Raw genomic sequence first — 20,932 nt, 5'->3', positions numbered from 1 at the left:
CTTCCATTGCAGGTGCTTGGGTCGTCAAGGTTTTCTTCTTTGGCCAGACTCCTCGACCTCCTATCCAAGCATCCAGTCCAGTTCAGTGCTTCCATCGTTGGTCTTCACTGGTTACACAACGAGAGTCTTGTCGCACTTAACACACAACGTGCAACCTATTCTGGATGACGATGATCACAAACCACTCCGAGGCAAAACCAAGGAGCAAGTCAGAGCAACTAGGACGCGCCGTACATCAAGCAGTGCAGTGTCGCCTACCTCCCCAACAAAGAAGAGAGAATCGCACCGGAAGGGCAGCCACCCACATCACACAGTGATATCACCAACAGGGAAGCTACCACCCAGTCCCCTGAAGCATTCCCCAACAGGACCTTTCTCTCCCACAAGACATTACGGAAGCACGTTTACATCCCAGGTGTCTCCAAGCAGACATCATCACGGTGTACAGCTGTCACCCTCGGGGATGCATCAGCATCCCCACGGACCCCATCCCGGGGATTTTCAGATGACAGAACACCATCCGCCCTTAGGTCAAGGGTCATTTATGTTGCAGTCGCCTCCTGGGTGCGGCCCGCGAACTTCCTTGCATTCTCCAACGGGTCATGTTCTGCCTCCTTTATACTCGCCTCCTGGTCATATGGCCCCACCCAGCTTCACTTCGCATACAGTGCCGCCCTTCTCTCCAACGAGGTAGTTCCTTCTTTCTTTCTTTTTTTTTTTTTTTGTTTTTTTTTTGTTTGCTTTTTTAAAGTGATACACAGATTCCCAAAATTTCATAGCTCTTAGCTAATTAGAATTAATTAATAATTGTCAGACTATATCCCGAGAGCGGCATTGTAGATTATGACATAAGACCTTTAATTTGATCTCGAAATAGCCATCGTTTCCTTTTGATTTTACTTTTGACAATATGAATATTTATTGGAACTTCTAGCAAACAGTAAAACATGACTTGAGTGTCAAACATCGTCATCTGAAGTACTACGTAGTACATCTATTTGTCCCATGAACCTAGTTTAATGGCCTTAGCTCCCACGAGTCTCCTGTAGCTCAGTGGTAGAGCATCCAAACTAGTAATCGGAAGGTCTTTGGCTCGACTTTCCGTTTTTCCGAGTATGGCTGTATCACTCACTGAATAACGCATCATTTTCAGTGATTATTTTGTTGCTTAGCGTAGAAACTATAATTATTTATAAGAGCCACATAGTTGGTTTAACCATTGCGAAGTCAGTCACTCAGTCAGTCAGTCAGTCAGCCAGCCAGCCAGCCAGCCAGCCAGTCAGCCAGCAAGCCAGCCAGCCAGCCAGCCAGCCAGCCAGTCAGTCAGTCAGTCAGTCAGTCAGTCAGTCAGTCAGTCAGTCAGTCAGTCAGTCAGTCAGTCAGTCAGTCAGTCAGTCAGTCAGTCAGTCAGTCAGTTAGTCAGTCAGTCAGCTAGTCAGTCAGTCTTTGCTCAGTTTGTAGAGTACCAGGATTCGATGTAGGAGGTTGGAACTTGGTTTTATTTATTGCTTTGTTTTGTTTCTATACAGGCGTGGATCTTCGTTATTAATGAGTCTCCCTGACGCCTTTCATCTGAATCCTGTCCCTAGAGTTGTGCCTATTGACCGAACTCTCCGACCCACTCCGCTGCCATCCTTTTTGTCCACCTATATACCAAAGGTAAGGGGCAAATATTTGCACTTCTAAAGATTAAAACAACTCCAATGATCAATCATTAAAATAACTGTGGTTTAAAATTGTTTGTAGTACGAAACTGCATAGTTGTCTAGTGGTGTGTCGAACTATAGTTTTACAGTCAACCCAGGTCACGCGTGAACGGTATTTTTGAAATTTGAATGGAGTTTTGAAATTTACATGTCAGTTTTGAAAATCGCCAACGAGATTTCAGAGTTCCCTTATAATTTTCCCTAGCTTATTGACGGTATAAAGCTATGAATTTTTCTTTGCATTGCAAAATTGAATATTTCAAGAATAACAATTGTTTCCCAAGTATTTTGAATCTTTTTTTCAGTTAATGCGTCTTTTTCGGAACGATTTCTAGAGAATGTCCAACATTCCATTCACACGTCGGACATTACAAAGAGAAATTCGAATGTTCATTTCATTCTTGGAAATACTGTTCACGCGTGACCTGGGTTGACTGTAAGCTTATCCGTAGCTGAAGTGTCCATTGCCAACCAGCATAGTTTAGAAACGCGTGTACACCGTTTTTTGTTTCTCATTGGTTGAGAAAGTGGCACGAGTTTTGCCAACCAATCACAGAGCGTAGGAAAGCAAAACCAGCGAAACTTTCACACTCAACTGAAAACTGCTCTATCATCAGTAACCATTCGATTGTTCTGTTTCTTCAGGTGATATCAGGAACGGATGTTTATCGCTGCAGTGATCGTAGTTCTGCTTATGACATTCAAGAGTTGTTGCAGGGAGGCTCGGATCTCTGTAGGAACCTTCTGATGCACGGCACCTCCGACCCTGAACTAGTGAACTGTGTCAAGCACCATCTGTTCCCTGCACCCCGTGGGGGATTGGAGGGTGCAGTACCGCAGACTGGATGGTCTTTTGTGCAAATTCCAGGTTTGTTTGGGCACAAGTGTTTGAACGTTGTTTCTCAGGGCTAAGGTTAGCAGGGATCAAGTGGCGCAGTGATGAGGGCACTCTCCTCCCACCAGTGTGGCACAAGTTCTTTTACGAGAATTGACACCATATGTGAATTGAGTTTGTTTTTGCTTCTCGTCCTGGCTCCAAGTGTTTCCTTCTCCAACCGGTATTCTAAATGCGAGTTAAGGAATCTGAAGGCTTTTAGTTTGTCGGTTGTAAGTCGTGTCATCTTCGTTAAGGGTGATTTGCACGGTACGACTTTGTCGCATGCGACAAGCTTACGACAGGCCTACGACACGAATTGTTTCGTGTAAATCAAACCTACAACTCGCTCACGACTGTCGTGTACGTCACAGAAAATTTCGTAGGATTTTAAAACATTACAATCGTAGGTATAGGCAATGTTGAATGACGAGAGTTGTGTGCGATTTTTTGCATGACGCGAGAGCGCGCGCTCTAGAAATTGCATGCGACAGTCGTAAACAAAAGTTGTACCATGTTATTTCGGCCTGTAAACAAAGTTGCCTCAAAGGGCCTGTTTATGGATGAATCTTGTCTTCTCCTTAAATGGAAACAGTCACCTTACCACCTGCATTGGCGTTGTCATGGGACCATTTTGGCGCCTTTGTTTAGAGAAATTCGCATGCGTAGAGGGAACATTGCCAGCCCAGAAAACGGGCTGGTTCACTTATAAGGTTTTTTCAGCTTGACTTGCCCAGTCCCGGCAAGCTAGCCAGCCTGCTTACCCATATAAACACAACGAGATTTTAAGAGTAAAAATAGGTACGACTTGAGATCGCGGTAAAGCGGTCCCTGCAAGTTTCGAGGAAACATGACTCTACTTTGTCATTTGTCGGCGAAATTCTGGTTAGTAACTACATCACCTATCAGGTTAAAGGTAAAGGGGAAGGAAATGTATTTTTACACGGTCTGAAGCTTGTAGGGTACATCAAAGAAATTTTTTAAACAAACAACAGAAACTTCTTAAATATCCCAACTGGCAGGGAGGCTTACAAGTTGCCTATTTACAAAGCGTGAGCAAGGATTTGAACGGGACTTCAATTAAAAAATCCAGCTAGTGGTCGGAGAGGGGACTCGAACCTGGGACCTCCAGGTTAACCCACGCCTCTAAAGCCTGGGTTAGACGTACGACGGCACATAAGAATAAGCACAAGGTGACATACGCAAGCGCAGAAGCATAAAAATTTGGTACGATCGCGCGGCCGGGCTGCCTTTTGGCGCGAGATTTGATTCCAATATGGCGGACTAGAATGTATGCTGACAACTTGTCACTGTTTTTCAGTTTCCTTTCCTTGCGCTTGTGCTTATGCTTGCGCCTTCCCGGTTTACACGTAGGACGCAACGACGCAAGCCCGAGCACAAGAGAATGGAAATCGTTTCATTTTCTTGTGCTTGTGCTTATGCTTGCGTCATTGCGTCGTACGTGTAAACCGGTATGACGCAAGCACAAGGCGCTTATGGTTGCGTCGCACCAGTTTACACGAAGGTTTCTCATGCTTATGCTTGTGCTTATGCTTGCGTCGTACGTGTAAACCAGGCTTAAACACTCGGCCACGCCGGCTTCTTGGTTGTAACTGGGTTGTGTACTTTATTTTGTAGATCGTAATTCGCTGATCACAGACAGTGGTAAGCTGACCGTGCTCGATGGACTGCTGAGAAAGCTCAAGTTACAGGGTCACCGAGTTCTGATTTACTCACAAATGACCCGGATGATCGACCTGCTAGAGGTTGGGAATCTTTCTTATTGATATATTTTGTAAAAGCTCTATTAAGTTTACGTGTTAAAATAGTTTTTGTACAAAAATGACGATTCTATCGAACTCAACGAAGAAAATATTATCTATGGCTTCACCAACAATATCGCGCTGCAACTTGGCCTGAACCTCAGTTTAATAATTGCAAAATATTACATTTACATTACCTCGAGAAAAGAAGACCGTTACTTCTTTGATACCTTCCTTGTTGCTTTGAGAAGCAAAGTTGACATAGAAAAACACAAATCAAAACTACAAATCAATCTTTAAATACCATAGAACTAAGACCTACCTTTTTGCCTATTAACCGTAAGCTGCACTTTGCCTGTTGTAAATTGTAATCAAACATCTTTTTTTTCTATTACATTTTTTAAGCTAAGTCTTGTATTGTATTATCTGAGCTTGTATGTATGTTTGTAGTTATCTCTCTAACTCTTCATTGAAATAAAAAGGAAAAATATAGTTTTTGTTCAAAATTCAAACAATAGCAGTGAAATTTAAAATGGAACAGGTTATATAATAACAATGTTTGCAATTAAAACATCATTCAATCTGCATGGAAAACATGCAAATGTCAAATTCAGACTCCTAGTTAACTTGTTAACGATGAAAAACGCAAACCCTACGCAGTTTTGTTTGCGTGAGTTGGTGCGGTCATCAATCAGTCAACGAGCCTGTGTAGCGGGCAGGATGGTGAGCGAAGGAGAATGCCCGAGAACGAGCACTTTGAAAATCTCATGTACGCTTTTCATCGCTGATGGGAGCCGAAAAATAATTCTTGTGTTCGGTTGCTCTTCGTGAATGTTTTTGGCTTTGAATGGCTGAGGCTGAAATGGAAGCCGACTTGAAAAGCAGGGCCCCTCTGAAAACCACATTTGTTACGTGGGCACCCTGTTGAAATATTTTATTATTAAAGTTGGGAGGAGGTTTTTATGTTCTCAAGCAACTCATGCGGTATAGACAACGTTTTTGAGGCGAATAAACTTAGCAAAGTTTTGACCAAGAAAAATATATAATCCACATCACACTTCCCGTTTAATTTTTAGGAATACATGACCTACAGAAAACACAAATATATGCGTCTGGATGGCTCGTCGAAAATTTCCGACAGAAGAGACATGGTGGCTGATTTTCAATCGAAGTAAGTCAAAACACGTATACTCTTCACTGCTGTCTGCGTGCCAGTGTTTATGATGTTACTATTGGGAGTTAACGGGGTCATAGTACGGTAATGACAAAGGCTTTTTTTTTCTTTTTTTTTTTTTTTTTCAGCGCGGACATTTTTGTTTTTCTGCTGAGCACACGAGCAGGAGGTCTGGGAATCAACCTGACGGCCGCTGACACTGTAAGATGAATAGACCACTTCCAAGTTGCTGTGAACCTCATTATGAAGGCGAGGCTACGTGCAAAGCTTTTCATATGAAAATTAGTTTTGTTTGGATACGAATGAAAACTTATTTTCATAATAGAAACTTTGCACTTGGCCTCGCTTTCTTAATGAGGCTCAAAGCAACTCGGAAATGGCCTGTTTCGTTTGATTCTTCGTGTTCTGCTGCTGTTTGTTGTTATGCTGAGGAATCTTTGTTTGGTTCATTTTGCCAGGTGATTTTCTATGACAGTGATTGGAATCCCACGGTGGATCAGCAGGTATTGAACTCAAAGAGACAGGCTTGTTTAGGACGCTTTCTTTTGGGACAATCTGGCTTGAAATTTTGGCCCGATTGTGGGGTTGAGTTTTTTGCGATTGTATAATGAATTTCAGCCCGGGCGCAATTGAAATTACGTTGGGTTAATTATAATCAAGATAATGTCTTTTCAGTGAAATCACGTTGAGTTCACTTTTTAGCCCGGGCTGAAATGTGATTTTCTTTTAATAGCGAAGATATAGTTTAGTTAAAGGGAGGGGTTCACATTTCAGCACATTTGCATGAATCTAAATGCTTTTTTCTCTTTCTTATCAACTTTATGGCGTTAAAAATCCCACTCACATGTACTCCAGTAATCACATTCTATAATTAGTCCAAGCAAAATGACTGATGACCAAAATTCACAGAAAATGCAAGTGGATTGTACTCGTATTGTCGATATTGAATTTATAAAATTGAATTGAATTAACTAACTTAACTAGCGTTGACCCGTAGGATTTATTCCACGGTTGATGTGTTTACAGTTATTTACATGCGAAATAACGCAATCATATGAAAAAATTGCCACCCGAGTTACCTATTCCCTCCCGAACGGTTCATAAACAACGAATTAAATTAAACAGGCTTGGGTCATCGCGAGCAAAGGCGAAAAAGTATTTTGATTCATGGACATGCGCAGAACCGTGAACCCGTCCCTTAAGTCTAAACGTTTTATAGACCTTTGTATGGAAACAGGCAAATTTTGCCCGTCTTCATACAAACGTATGCAAAAAATCTGAATTTATGGAATTATATCTTTGCTATAAAAATAATACAACTTTCAAACTTGGCCTTTTCACGAATTTTAAGATGAACTTTCCAGCGTCAAAATTTTATATAACCGTGATAACGGTCTATAGTCCCATAAGAACGCGGCCTTAACTGCATAAAATAAATTCGAAGAATAAAAATGATTAACGTTACTTCGAAGGAATGGATATGTAAATACACGCTAGGTTCGACCTTGTTACTTACTGGGCATTTTTCTCGTTCTCAGGCTATGGACCGCGCCCATCGTCTGGGTCAAACCCGACAAGTGACCGTGTACAGACTGGTCACCAAGGGATCCATTGAAGAGAGGATTCTACAGAGAGCTAAAGAGAAGAGCGAGGTTGGTACTATTGTGTTTTGTTCGTCGCATGGATTTTAGACTGCAAAACAATCAGTGTTTTTGTTATTTCGTTTCGTCTGTTTGTTTTTGACGTTGGTTGAAAGGCATGGTCGGTTCCGCGAACGCGCGCGATCATTCAACGAAAAGTCTTGTGTGCGCGAGGGAAAAGAGTGTGAGAATTTAAGGACGGTGCCTACTGATACCGAGGTATTTTTGCGCGGTTTATGACTATGCGGGAAATCCAGATCTTAGCAAGGCCTATTGAAATCCAAAAAGAAAACTGAAGGGAACCACACGTTTTGTAGAGATAATTAAGCAACATTTAGTCTAAAAAGCGCTAAAATGCAAATCAATGTATGGCATTTTTCCCCCACATTGGAGATTAATTATCTCTGAAAAATGCATGGTTACCCCCAATTTTCTTTTTGGATACCAAAAGCACTCGCTTAGTTCTGCTTTCTCTGCATAGTTTAAAACCGCGCAAAAATATCCCTGTATTAGTAGGCACCACCCATAGGAAACCCGAGTATTTCGAGATGCGCAGAACGTATGCGCAGTAACAAAAGTAGGCACCGTTCTTAAGGACGGTGCCTACTTTTGCTACTGCGCATATTTTCTGCGCACCTCAAGATGGTACGAGAACCTCAAATTTCTAAAGGAAGACAAAGGTGTTGTTGCGCGGTTTTTGACTAAATGTAAAGAGATGATCTTAGCAAAGGCTATTGAAGCCTAGAAAGAAAAGTGGAGGTAACCACGCATTTTTCAGAGATAATTAAGCTTCAATTCATGTATTTCAGAACATTTTACAATTATTGTTCCTTTATTATCTCTGCAAAATGCGTGGTTACCCCCAGTTTTCTTTCAGGATTAAAGATCTGCTTTTCCCACATAGCCATAAGCTGTGCAAAACTACCCCTGTATTAATAGGCATCTTTCTTAATGCTTTCGTTGCTTCGCGCTTTCGGTGATTCGCGTCTCCCTTCCTGAATTTTAAAAGAAAAAGAAACGGACCGTTTTGCAGTCTACATTGAGTTGGGGGGTTGTTTAAGTGACGTTTTATTGGCCCAATTTCGTTTCAGATTCAGAAAATGGTGATATCAGGGGGACATTTTAAACCGGAAGCTCTCAAACCAAAAGAAGTGGTTTCATTGTTACTCGACGATGCAGAGCTGGAGTGCAAATGTAAGTGTCTTCAGGGGATTCTTGATTACAGAGATGCAGTTTGAAATTGTGGGCAGGTGAAGAGATTATCCCCAGTTTGATGGTGACACATGGCTTGCCATCATCATGGCGTGACGTGGTGTTACGTGACATTGCGTGACATGACACGGCTTATGGTTACACTCTAAGGGAAATAGATGAAGGCTGAAAAGATTAGATGAAAATTATTGTTGATCGGATATATGGCTGACTTGAGCATTCTCCCCGCAGTTCTCCAACGCCAAGCTGAAAAGAAGGCTGATGAACAGCGGCGACGAAGAGAACGCAAACGAAAAAAGACAGGACCAATTGAGGTATGTCAACCAACAATAGGGAGCTTAAGCAACGACGACGGCGACGGCAACGACAACACCGCAAAACAATAGGTTTAATGAGCAAAAACAATCGCTCTGCACGTGCGTTTTACATTTTGGTACATTTCTTTGCCGTTCTCTGCAAAACAATAACGTGAAATGACCACAATTTAAGGTTTTGTGGAGAACGTGAACGCATGACGGTGAATTTCTCATTTTCTTTCTTAAAGGCTGGTTTCCATATGATCGCGGATCGCAAATCGCAGATCGCAATAAGGTCTGCGATCGTCTGCGATCCTGCGATCGTGATCGCAGACGATCGCAAACGATCGCAGAAGATAGAACCATGTTCTATCTCCTGCGATCGTCTGCGATCCCTTGCGATCAATTGCGATTGTGCGATCATATGGAAACCAAAGTTTTGCGATCCGCGATCGAAACGCATCCCATAATATTTCGGGTTCTCTCCCACGATTCAACGCTCGTGTCTTCGATTGTAGGAACGGTCTACGTAGCGACAATCATTTCGTTGTCATTTCGAGGAATTTATGGAGGAAGTTGCTCGTTATGAATGTGTTTACAATCGCAGCAGCAAAGATTTTAAAGGCAAGAACAAAAAGGCCAACTGTTGTGACAAAATCGGGCGGAAGTTTTATTTATCGGCCGGGGAAGCGGAGGCCAAATTTCGCAACATAAGAACCGTGTACGGTCGTTATCGAATCCAAAACCGATGTTTTCGACGGTTTTGGAGCTGCCGACGACTCGCTTCATGACAAACAGAAGAAGTAAATTTGCTTGCGGCAAAATTTCCGCTCTTCCACGTTCGCGATGTTGTTTGCTTTTCAGCATACAAGCGCGTGTATATTTGACATTTCCGCTGACCAAAACGTATGGCTACGGTCGGCTCTGCGATAGTTGCGATTATATGGAAACAGCCTTTTTTGCGATCGTCTGCGATCATATGGAAACCAGCCTTTAGATAGAACATGGTTCTAGAAGTATGTTTCCATATGATCGCAGGCGATCGCAGACCTTATTGCGATCTGCGATCCGCGATCATATGGAAACCAGCCTTAACTTGTACGCCACTCCTACCAAGTTGGTTCTGGATAGTTGGCCATTTTTGTAAAAGTTGAGCGAGTTGAAATAATCCCGAAGTAGCACAAATAAAATAAAGATTTATTTTCGGGTGACGTTTTCGTTGCCGTTGCCGTCGTCGTTGCTTAACAAGGCGGGTCATTTCGTCGTAAACAAAGAATCTTCAATTGGACAACTTCCAATAGTTGACAATTATTTCACGAGCACGCGTTGGATATGGGATGATGGATAGCCAACGAGGCGCGTATAATCATCTCATATCCAACAAGCGCGAGTGGAATAATTTTTTTATTGAAAACAATCAAGAAATATTGCTAGATCTAGCTGATTTCGCTTTGCAAGAACACCAAGAAGACAATTTAATGGTCTATTTCTCGGGCATGGTATAATGGCTCATATACCATGGCCGCTAAGCCAGTCAAATCCCTGGAATTGTATTATACAATGATCCAGTTTTTAATGAATAGAACTTAGCCGGCAGTGACAATACGGTATTACATACAGGGACACGGAAATTGCAGGTCTTTTTCTAATTGTGGACACTCGAGCGTGGTCATCCACAATTATTCATGATATATTCTCTGTTTTTAACCAGGTGGGTGAAGGCGCCTCCCCAAGTATTGACGTCACTGATGGGACACCCCCAGCTAAGGCCAGGAAAGGACGCAAGAGTAAGAGCTCTCTTGTGCCACCCGTGCCAGATGGGTCCATATCCAGTTCCAAACCTGCTTCTGAGACTAGCAGCATAACAGGCGAGGGATTGAGCGTGAGGACTGGGGAAGGGTTTGATGGTGACGGTACTGTTGGTGATGACATCAGTGTGTTGAGTCTGGATGAAGGTTAGTCGCCATTCTCTTTTACGTGACTTGGGTCGCTTTACCTCGCTCTCCTTTAGATCGCTCCGCAAAAGAGTTAGAACACTTCGCCTTGGGTATGGAACGATTAGAAATTTTAATGAGAAATTGCTTGCTCGGTTTTCTTGTCAATTCTGATCGGTAATGTTGACTTGGCTGTAAGTTCGCTTGAAAGGCGTTACGGTGTTAAATTTCCTTATTAAACCTTATTTCTTTACGCGCTAGTTTGTTTGTTTTTCAGTGTAAATTAGCCTCTTTACAGCCCAGGAATACTGTGTTATTACTTTCCCTGAAGTATATTTTGAAAAAACGCGTTTGGGGATTTGAATTTACCAAAAAACAAGTTTGCTTTGGTTAAACTTGAGACCTTTGAGTTGCAGACTTTTTGTTTGCGTGCGTTCAGTATTAAGGAGGCCGGCGTTGCCATGAAGCGAAGTTACTGTAAAGTTCTGCTTACAGCTCAAAAAAATGAAAAATTCTTAAAATTCATTTCTGTAATAGAGCGAGTTAATCGAGAAGAGGAACACTTGAATAGACACTAAATTACTGTCTAAAGCTTCTATTTGAATGGTCACACTTGATGAGTTTTTTTCACATCCAAAGATTGGAATCACATTCCCTGAGACAGTGTGACCGTCATCATTGGAAGAGCATTCAAACCTTAAGCCAACCTTCACAGTGAATCAAATCAGCGTACTTCATTCGCGTTCATTTATCGAAATATCGCTTTTTGAATGATTTTTTTTTGTATTATGACCAAAAAAGTTTTTTCTGCGTCCTACAATTGTATTCGACAACTCAGTTGTTGTTACTGTTTTTGTCTGCAGTTTCGCTGGCGTCTGGTGACCTCTCAATGGACGTTCCTCCAAGTAGCACGGGCACGCCCCTCAGCATGAAACCCGAGGGAGAAGACCTCGAAGATCCCCGCAGTGAGAATGCTAGTCCCGCGCTATCCGACTCCTCTAGTAAAAGAGGAAGGGGTAGAGGCCGTGGAAGAGGACGGGGACGCGGACTTCCGAACAGTAGAGGCCGGGGGTCATCTAGTGTCCGAGGAACGCGGACACGTGGGCGAGGGAGAGGAACCGGTGGAGCCCTCGCTGCCTCTGCCGCGGCGTCAGCTGCCGCCGCGGCTGCTTCTGCTGCTGCTTATGCTGCCTATGGCTTTTCCTTCCAAGGGACGGGAACGCCGAATCCCACTCCACCTCCCACACGGTCCAGTCCGGTGGCTTTTGGTGCTGGTAATTCTGTGGTGGCGGGATATGGTAACATCAGTCATCCTGTTGCTCGGTATGACAGCTCAGCTGGATACTCACCTGTTCAGAGTGCGGAGAATAGCCCCGCCAGATCCTCGTCACAGACCTCTGTGCGCTTTAGCAGTCAACAGTCGTCATCTCCTCCATGAAAGATGGCATCTTTTGCCCAAGAAATGTAGTGGTCACGACAAGAAAAGATGGTATCTCTTGTCTAGAAAATTGCGTAGTCAGCGATCGTCTTTCTGGACATGATTTCTCCAATGAAGTTACTAGTGAACGATCGTTTTTCGCTTTTTAAAAGGTGACATGTGAACATGTTCAGCAGTAATTTTCTTAATGAATTTGAAAGCGACTTGTCTCGTTAACGTGGTCGGATCGAGTAGCGATCGATCCCATGAAAACAAGTTGATGACTATAGACAGCGAAGGTCGTTTTTATGTTAGAGGTGTTGTGTTCCGAGGCGAAGTTCTTCAAAGAGGCTGCAATGAGGAGAATCAGCAATACACAAGCTACAATAGCTATCGTTTGGTTTAAAGAAACGCATTTGTACATATAGACTGAAGGATTGAAATTACAATAGAACCGATATTCTTTGACTCACACGATATAATTTGTAGCTTCGTAAGTCGCGTATTTTTGATAGGAATTCTCAGTTTTCGATAGCAGATGTTTTCGTCTCTCAAACTTGCTCTAAACAGTCGCTCATCTTTGCTATAATAGTAGTTGCTTTGATGTTTTTTAGCCAAATGCATCGATTACACCGACGAGTACCCGGGAAATGTTCGCTGAAATTGTCAATATAATTTGGAGAACGACCGCTAGTTTGATTGTAGAGCCTGTGTTTTCTATTGCCATGTTGCCAGTGAAAAGAATCCTTACGCTTTTTCAAACAAGCAAAGTGAGCGACTTGGAGTAAGTCAGCCTACCTCTGCTTAGGAATTTTTTTACAGTTCATCGAATTCCTCAATTGGCAAGCACAGCACTCTTTTACTAACAACTCTGCGAAATGTGAACCTCATTTCTTTGTAAATATACGCCTTGAACGGTTGGGTGTAGTAAATAATATAATTGTTAATCATATCGAAGACTTACAGTGTTGAGTCTCTTCTTTTTTTAGAATCAAAAATTGTCAGGAATAAAATTATGTGAAATGACAGCACTACCTTGATCCTTACCTGTTCTTGCTGCACGGTACGTAACATATAAAAAACGAGAAAGCGTGTTTTATCAGATATCCAAACACTGAGAAGTAGGTTGAAAAAACGAGGGGGAGCCGAGTTTTTTTATACGACTTCGAGGTGTTTGGATATAGGGTGCTTACCATTTACGCAAACCACCCGGATGGAAATTTTCGGCATAAATACGAAATGATTTAGCTTGTCTTAACAGAAGATGGATAGCATTCAAAATGTATGAACATCAGCTGTTAATCCCAAAAGGAGGAATAAAAACGCATCACTTTGACCAGAACCCCATAATTTCAGAAGTACCCCAAATAGGATAATGCGTACCATTTGATTTTCCAACTGGAATTTCCGGGTTTTCCATGTAAATGGTAAGCACTCCTGATAAACACACTTTCGAATGTTTGATATGGCTTCTCAAATGATCATGAATTATTTATGACTTTGAGAACTTTGTTTGAAGACTTTGTCCAGTATAATTTTAGCTTCAGATGGACAGATTTTCTACGTTTCATCGTGACCGAAATTGATATCATTGACTTCAGGGAAAGTAGATGCATCTAAATCACATCACTGGCGAGAAACAAATAACCTCTGATTCGGGTTTTCAGATTTGACAATTTTGGCGAATGTAACAAAATCTATTTGTCAAAATTTCGTCAAATTGCCAGGCTTATGCAAACTAGTTCTTAAAAGCCAGCCATGTTGACGAGTTTGGCGAAAGAGACGAATTTGGTGAAGTTAGCTGAACACATAGACAAATTGACAAATCGTCAAATTGTGAAACTTATTTCAACAAGACGCCTATAGGCGTTAACCCGGGATGTGAACCCACAGTCAGAATCTGTTTAAACGTACAAATAAATGCAAATGTAAACAATCAGTATAGTATCGCAAACGGTTCCTGTCTCCAAGTAACGTAAGGATTAAAGCGTCCATTGTGATGCACGAGGTATTCTTAACAAATGGTTTCCCTTGTATTCTATTTATAAATATAAACAGCGAAACATTGAAAAGCGTGCGAGCATCGATTGCAAACCTTATCGTCAGCGCTATTTATATTCTGGTTATGTAATGTCAGCAAGTGTAAGATTACGAACTGTCCTCGTTTCATCATGAAAACCGCAGAAATACAAACAGACAAAAAGCTTTCCAAAATGAAACCTTTAAGTAAAAATAGGTACGCGTTGCGTACATGTGGGTAGTGCTGTGCACGCACTGCGGACCTGTTTGTCTACGGACACTCACTCACTCTTACATGCCTGACTGGCTAGAGCACTATATGTGCACTAGTACAGCGCACTACCCACAAAAATTAATAATCAACCCTTTAATCTTTTTATGAGGTGGATTTCAAGTAGCGCTTAGGTATCAGTTCGACAAAGTCTGCAGCGTTTCGCACCAGTGATATTTTTTTAATATTATGGCCTTTCCTCTTAATTTCTCGTAATTTCTCCGCCGTGAACTTTCCAATTTCAAGTACTTCTTAAAAGTTATTCTTTCGATTTACCGCTGTTTTCTTTCTGAAAACGCCATATTAGTCTTAAATTTACGCATATGGACGCCATTTTGAAAGAAAGCCTTTCTTTCTAGGCAATGTGACGTCACACAGGTAAGGATGAGCTGGTCCCTTTTCTTGACACATGTATATAAAAGGGCGAAAGGTTAAAAAAAGAATCAAAACTTGACGTGCGCACGCACTTCAAACCGACAGAAACGTTCCAGTACACGCATTTTTCCTCCTGCCACCCTCCAGGCGTCAGAAAAGGCTTTATCAAAGGCGAAGCCTTAAGACTTCTCAGGGCAAACTCTTCAAAAACAACATTTGAAGAAAACATTACTCTATTCAAACAGAGGTTACCCCGATAACCTTATAGATAAAACTCTCCCAGAAGTCAATTTCAGCGAAAGAATGTCGGCACTACAAAACAAACAAAAAACGCGCAAAAACATTTTGCCGTTTGTTACGGAATATCGCTCTTCTGTGCCTAACCTAAAAACCATTCTGATGAGTAAATGGCATTTGATAGAAAATCAGCCTCTGCTAAGAGAGATCGTTTCGTACAGAAAAGGGAGATCTTCGCAAGACGTACTCGTAAGAGCAAAGCTTTGAAGGTCATGTACTTTTTATCTTGACCAATAGGAGCTGTGGTTGGCCTGTCTTCATTATTTTACCACAATGGTATTTTGTATTTGAATGAAAACATCTTTTTCATCTGTGGTCACCCCCTCCCCCCCAAACAATGTTGCAAAACGCTTCCTGGATGTTTTTTATTTCCAACATTGAAAATGGAGGAAGGGGAAGCTGCCTTTCACCGAGGGGAGAGAGGATTATTTACACCTAGGGAAAAAGGTTGGTAATTTTCAGGTGTCTCAACGACTTTTGTCCATGATTGTAGCCTCAGCCACCGACTCTCCGATCTTCTGACGAAAGCGCCAACGAAATCGGAAAATCCGCCGACGAGCGTTCCACAATCTAACCACTACAGCATTGTGCCTGACGGGTGTACTCACGAACGACACAAATTGCCACAGGAGCAGCGACACTTTTCCTTCGAGCGTCTTAAAAAATATCCCGCCGGAAAAAAAAATCACCGCTTCGACTGTGGATCGATACACGGAACACAGACGATTCCCAAGGGAGGGTAGATGGGTCGCCATATGTGAACTTTGTTGCCCCTTTTGCTCTGACTGTTGACTTAAAGTTCTATTCAAATGAATATGAATGGTAACCGAATGATGGGGTTTGGTCCTTCGACCCTCCGCCAGAAACTCATGTTAACCAGGGCTCGTGCATATGACAACCTTTCTTTAGTAAATAACATGTTGTTTTACGTCTGTGATGTGTATTTAGACGACCGCAAACTTGAAATGCGTCGTTTTCTGAGCAAAGGTTGCAATTTCTTTGCTGAGCAGCATTTTGTCAAATTTCTTATTTCCTTTGTGTCTCACTGTTGTTAAAAGCTTTGTCAGCCATTCACGACTGCTTTCATATATTCTTTATACCTTGTTTGAGCAGGGAGGGGCGGTTCTTGTATATTAGAAAGGTTTTTGTAACCGTCATTCGAGTGGCATTTTTTTTTTTTTTTTGGTCCAATGGTCACGTGAGATAACTTTCGTTTCTTTGTTCCCGTCCTCTGGGATCCGCTTCCACTGAAAAAGCGTGCAGAAAACCATCTTTTACCTATTTATCAGCGATTGGCTTCAGGACCTAATCCATATTCATCACAAATTGCAGAATTTGCATAGACCACGCAGGCCTTGGTCGTGTGAAGACGTTATGTGGTTTTCAAGATCCGTTTGTGCTTTTGAGGAAGCTGCGAGGACGTCAGAAAGCCTTAAACGAGGAAGAAAAGGATTTATGTTGTTCAACTCAAGGTAAATATTAGTTGCGTTGTAAACTTTTGTTTCAAGTTCTTTCGGAGATTAAAGACTGGAGAGACGAAAGAAACGTCGCTTGATGAAGATAGCACGTGCTTTGAGTGTCATTTGATTTCAAACCAGTTTCTTCTCGAGCAGTATTCCACTTGTTTTGAATTCGCTAAAAGCGCTGCAAACTCAGTTTAAAGAAAGAATCTAGTGTGTACATTTTGCTGATATTTCGCAGCAAAAATTGGTTAAGTTTCACAGCGCAAAGTTACACTTTTCAAATGAAAGTTGTACTGTTTTGAACTATGTTCGATGAGCCGTCAAAGCTCTTAGGTGTTAGAACTTAACTTGGAGTTTTCTTTGTATGCCTTTTTTTCTTTTACCAAATTAGTAATCAGTCTTATCCTTGTTTTATTTTCAGGGAACTAACTAACTGTAGGACCTGGCGCCAAAGAAAACGAACAGTCTTGATGCAACTGTTTAAAGGTAAATATGATTTGCATTAGAAATATCGACTTTGCATGAGACCCAATTTATGGTCGAAAACTATTCAACTTACAAGCAGATACGAATAGAATCTACACGCTGTTAGACTTTTAAGGTATTCATCTCTCCAATTTAAGTGTACCAATTGTTGTCTATGGGGTTATTCGGCAATTTACTGGGATTTTGCCAGCTTTTCTTGGGTAAGATTACATCCAACACGACTGAAATGTGTAAAGTTTTAATATAACCTTAGGGACTTATTTACAAGTTTTTCGCTTATGTACCATGCAATTAAAAGTTTCGAAATTGGGCTAATCACTTAATATCTTGATTGTTTCTTTTATCAGGAATCTATCAAACTGGAGAAAGTAGAAAGAAACCGGGAAAGAATCGCAAAAGGACAAACTGGAAGGGACGAATCAGGAGGGAAGGGAACTCGACAAAGATAAGAACTTTTGATTTTTTGTAGCTGAAGTAAAAATGGTGGCTGAACTCATTTGTAAGTCGAATTGTTTGCCATGTGGAAGAAGAACGAAATGACTCTTGTCATGACTTGTCTGAATTTACTTTTCAAAATGACATACAACCTAAATTTGGAGATAGTAAAAAAATGAATTTATTTCGAAAACGTTCACAGGTCTGAAGCTGTCAATTGTCTAAATTTGTTCCGAACCATCAAATTGACAAAGGAATTGAAGCTCGAAACATCAAAGCCAGGAATCATTTTGCAGCCAACTGAGTACTGATCTAGTTATCAATTGAATCTGTTCACCAAACTGGCTTGGAATTCAGTGGAGATATTCAAGTGAAGAAATTTGTTTTGGACGCCGAGTTATGCACTGATTTGGCTACTAATTCCGAATATACTCATCAAATTGACATGGCCCTTAAAAAGTGGAGGGGAAAAATAACTTAAATAAACTAATTGAAATAGCGATCAGCCACCATTAGAACGTTGAGCGATCCTCTAACATACATTTGTTTTGATTTCGTCAAGATAAAGTTTAATTTTCTTCTGTTTCATTTCAAATGTTCACGCAAAAGTTACGTAACTAGTCAGTGATATAATTTCGTTGTTTTGAATCCCTGCTTTTAAAATGAAAGCGTTTTCTTTAAATTTTTTCCCTTTTATGTGCATCGTTGATTGCTCAACGTGTAAGTATTAAAAGTATGTATTCTAACTTCAGTTGGTGTAGTGGCGGGTTTAGAATGTTTTAAGGGGCACAGACAATTAATAAAGAAAAAATTTCAAATTAAGAAAAACAAACAATTGAAGTAGCATTGAAAAATGTTTAATTGACAGGCAAATAATTCACGTCTTGCAAACTGACACGAACAAATTGATTTGAATACGAACTATTAGTGATGTGTCCTAAATTATTACACTTGTGAATGAAGTATATCCAAAATGTTATGAACAAAAAAGAAGTAATTTTTTTCAGTCTCGCTGTTTGGGTTTAGATTGATAGAATTGAGTGGAAAATGGAGCCAATGTTTATAGATAGTATTTAGCAAAAAGTCAACATTTTTCCAACAACTTTTGAGATATTACCTTAACCAAATTGGCATCGTCTAAGGAATTATACCAATTTTTTTCAGGTGGGATTAAATGTGAGTGCCTCCTTAAACACTTTGACTCGTTCGCTACACCAGCTGATTAATTTCTAGTTGACAAGAGAACAAAAGGCATCATTCAAATTGGGATCTTGGTTACAAAATCCATGGAAAATTATGCGCGATCGGAAATTTGTTTTAAACAAAAATTGCTTGGCATTAAAACATTTGACTTACTAGGGACAAGGAAACGGGTTTTTTGTAAACGAAGTGCTTGAGTTCTCTTGTCATATTGGAAGCTTAGTTCATAAAACTCAGATGTCTGGTTCAGATGAAAGCAGGTTTTTTTGTAACTTTCGGTGTTTACTTTTCTACGGTGATAAACATGGGATGGGCTTGCTATACAGACCACAGAAACAAACCAAAAAATATTCTTTACTATCAAAGAAAAAGAAACAAATTGCAAGTTACTTTCAAAGATTGCAGTACGCGCAACAACAATTTCGACTACGAGTTTTGACATCGTAATTGCCTTGTTTCCATTTCAAAGTATCGGAGCAATCTTCAACAATGTCTTTCATAAATAGTTTTGATGCAATTTTTTTACTGTTTATTCCAAACTAACTGAAAAAATGTCAAACCGATTTGTTGCAAAGTTTTAGCCTATAAAGTGTTTTCATTCACGTGACTACTGGCCATATTGGTTTACTGAAACAAAAGAAAGTATTTGCATAAAAATAGGGTTCAATTCCCAGAGGTTTAGTTTGGGACACCAACATGGCCGCCATTTCTTTGTTTTGAGACACCAACATGGCCGTTGTGACGTTATATGGAGGTGGTTTGCATTGCCGCCATGTTGGTGTATTAAACAAAATAAAATTTGTTCGCATAGTTTGCATAAAAATGGAAGTTAACTCCCAGAGGAGAAAAATCTTATTGTTCCTGTACACCAACATGACCGCCATGACGTCACATGTAAACAATCAATTGTTTTTGCTTTGAAAATGATGTGCGACCTCTTACAGTTTTTCTAAAAATTACTAGATTTTGAACGAAATTGCAGCAATTGAATTGATTTCTATGGTTATGAAATTGTATTACTTACCGTTTTGATATTAAAATAAGGCACAATGATGTAGTATTTTATCGTTTATTCGGCACTCTACAAATTTTTCTTTCACAATCGTTGCTTGCGGTTGCAATTTTAAACGACGAGCAAACAATTTTTCATTCAACAAAATAAACCTCAAGATTTCATTGTTATAGTTGCCTTTGCAGTTTCAATATCATATCTGAATAAATTTCCATCGCATCATCAAAGCTAAAAATTTTCAAACAAATTATTAGCGATTTTTGTTCCCGTTATGAATTTAAACTTCAAAAGAGAGAAAAAAATCCCGTTATTGTTTATCGGACAAATTTCCAAAATTGGTTTATCCACAATTATCTTGCTCTACACGATGGTTTTAAATTATTACAAACTCGTGAATGTTTTCGTTTTATAATTTGTGCACCTTTCATCATTTGAAATTGTTGTGTTCGTTGGTCATTCCTGGTTGTTTAAGGTCGCATTACGGAGAACTTGAAAATTTATTTTAAAGTATTCACCGCATTACAAAAAATCGCAATTTTTTAGCTTTCGACAAACATTTGTTGCTCGCTAACGACAAGGTCCAATTATAAACAGCCTGATTATTTCTACTACCTTTGGATTGGTTTGTGTTTACTGTGGTCCGTGTAATCTAGAAATTTTGAAACTTCTTAACAACAAGGCTTGAAAGATCTTGAAACAACGAGTTTCTTTAAAGAATACACCAGACATTGGGGTTTTATGTTAAGTTCTTATTTTTAGTTATTTTAGTTATTATTAGTTATTTAGTTATTGAGCTCTGGCAATCACTGTAGCACAGAACGTAAGGTTAAAAACTATGATGTTGAATTTAACGTGTAAACTCGGCTAATGCGTATATTAAAGGGGAGAAATAGAGCAAAACAATTTAACTTTTTACGTACCAAGTTCTTATCACTTGTTCCAAATTGTTATTATTTTCGATGGGGGCAAAGCGCTTAGGCGAAGCATTTTAAAACGTTTACTTTAGCAAACATTCTGTGCTACAAAAAATTACCTAGTAGAAAAAGGTCCTGCTATTATACTCAACTGGGCAAGCTATGAAATATTCAAAACGCAAAGCGTTGAATGGAAAAGAGAAGAGAATTGTAAAGTACGAAGACCTTCAACTTAACTAAAGCTTTCATTATTCAAAATCCTTCTCAACTGACATTGAAATTTTCACCGAATAATTTCATAGCTTCTCGTGTTGTTTTTAATATCCTCCATGTATATACACCATCTCGAGCAAAGTTTTTAAGATTTATCTGTGCGGTTTGGATAGTTTTGTTCTAAACTTTGAGCTCAAACATTACTTTTTCTCGGCTTAACCAAAACTTTCG

At 40.3% G+C, this 20,932-nt stretch overlaps 2 protein-coding genes across 2 annotated transcripts in view; one reads left to right on the top strand and one right to left on the bottom strand.

Moving 5' to 3' along the window:
- The window catches only part of LOC146450613 (chromatin-remodeling ATPase INO80-like), a 40,403-nt gene extending 27,359 nt beyond the window's left edge, over nucleotides 1-13,044 (top strand). Inside the window, exons 32-43 of the mRNA XM_085100190.1 lie at nucleotides 13-690; nucleotides 1,530-1,659; nucleotides 2,352-2,574; nucleotides 4,219-4,346; nucleotides 5,420-5,514; nucleotides 5,646-5,718; nucleotides 5,976-6,020; nucleotides 7,056-7,169; nucleotides 8,249-8,351; nucleotides 8,601-8,683; nucleotides 10,377-10,620; nucleotides 11,463-13,044. Of these exons, the coding sequence (XP_084956316.1) occupies nucleotides 13-690; nucleotides 1,530-1,659; nucleotides 2,352-2,574; nucleotides 4,219-4,346; nucleotides 5,420-5,514; nucleotides 5,646-5,718; nucleotides 5,976-6,020; nucleotides 7,056-7,169; nucleotides 8,249-8,351; nucleotides 8,601-8,683; nucleotides 10,377-10,620; nucleotides 11,463-12,037 (2,491 nt within the window). The 3' untranslated portion in view covers nucleotides 12,038-13,044. The remainder of the gene's footprint in view (nucleotides 1-12; nucleotides 691-1,529; nucleotides 1,660-2,351; nucleotides 2,575-4,218; nucleotides 4,347-5,419; nucleotides 5,515-5,645; nucleotides 5,719-5,975; nucleotides 6,021-7,055; nucleotides 7,170-8,248; nucleotides 8,352-8,600; nucleotides 8,684-10,376; nucleotides 10,621-11,462) is intronic.
- LOC146450610 (uncharacterized) overlaps nucleotides 1-20,932 on the bottom strand; it is a 109,498-nt gene that overhangs the window by 64,301 nt on the left and 24,265 nt on the right. The gene's annotated exons all lie outside the window — the stretch shown is intronic.

Source organism: Pavona decussata, unplaced genomic scaffold (genome assembly GCF_977016875.1).
Source record: "Pavona decussata unplaced genomic scaffold, jaPavDecu1.1 SCAFFOLD_438, whole genome shotgun sequence".
Classification (NCBI taxonomy): Eukaryota; Metazoa; Cnidaria; class Anthozoa; order Scleractinia; family Agariciidae; genus Pavona; species Pavona decussata.
The sequence above is the reverse complement of the archived record's forward strand: the minus strand, read 5'-3'. Positions and strand labels throughout refer to the sequence as shown.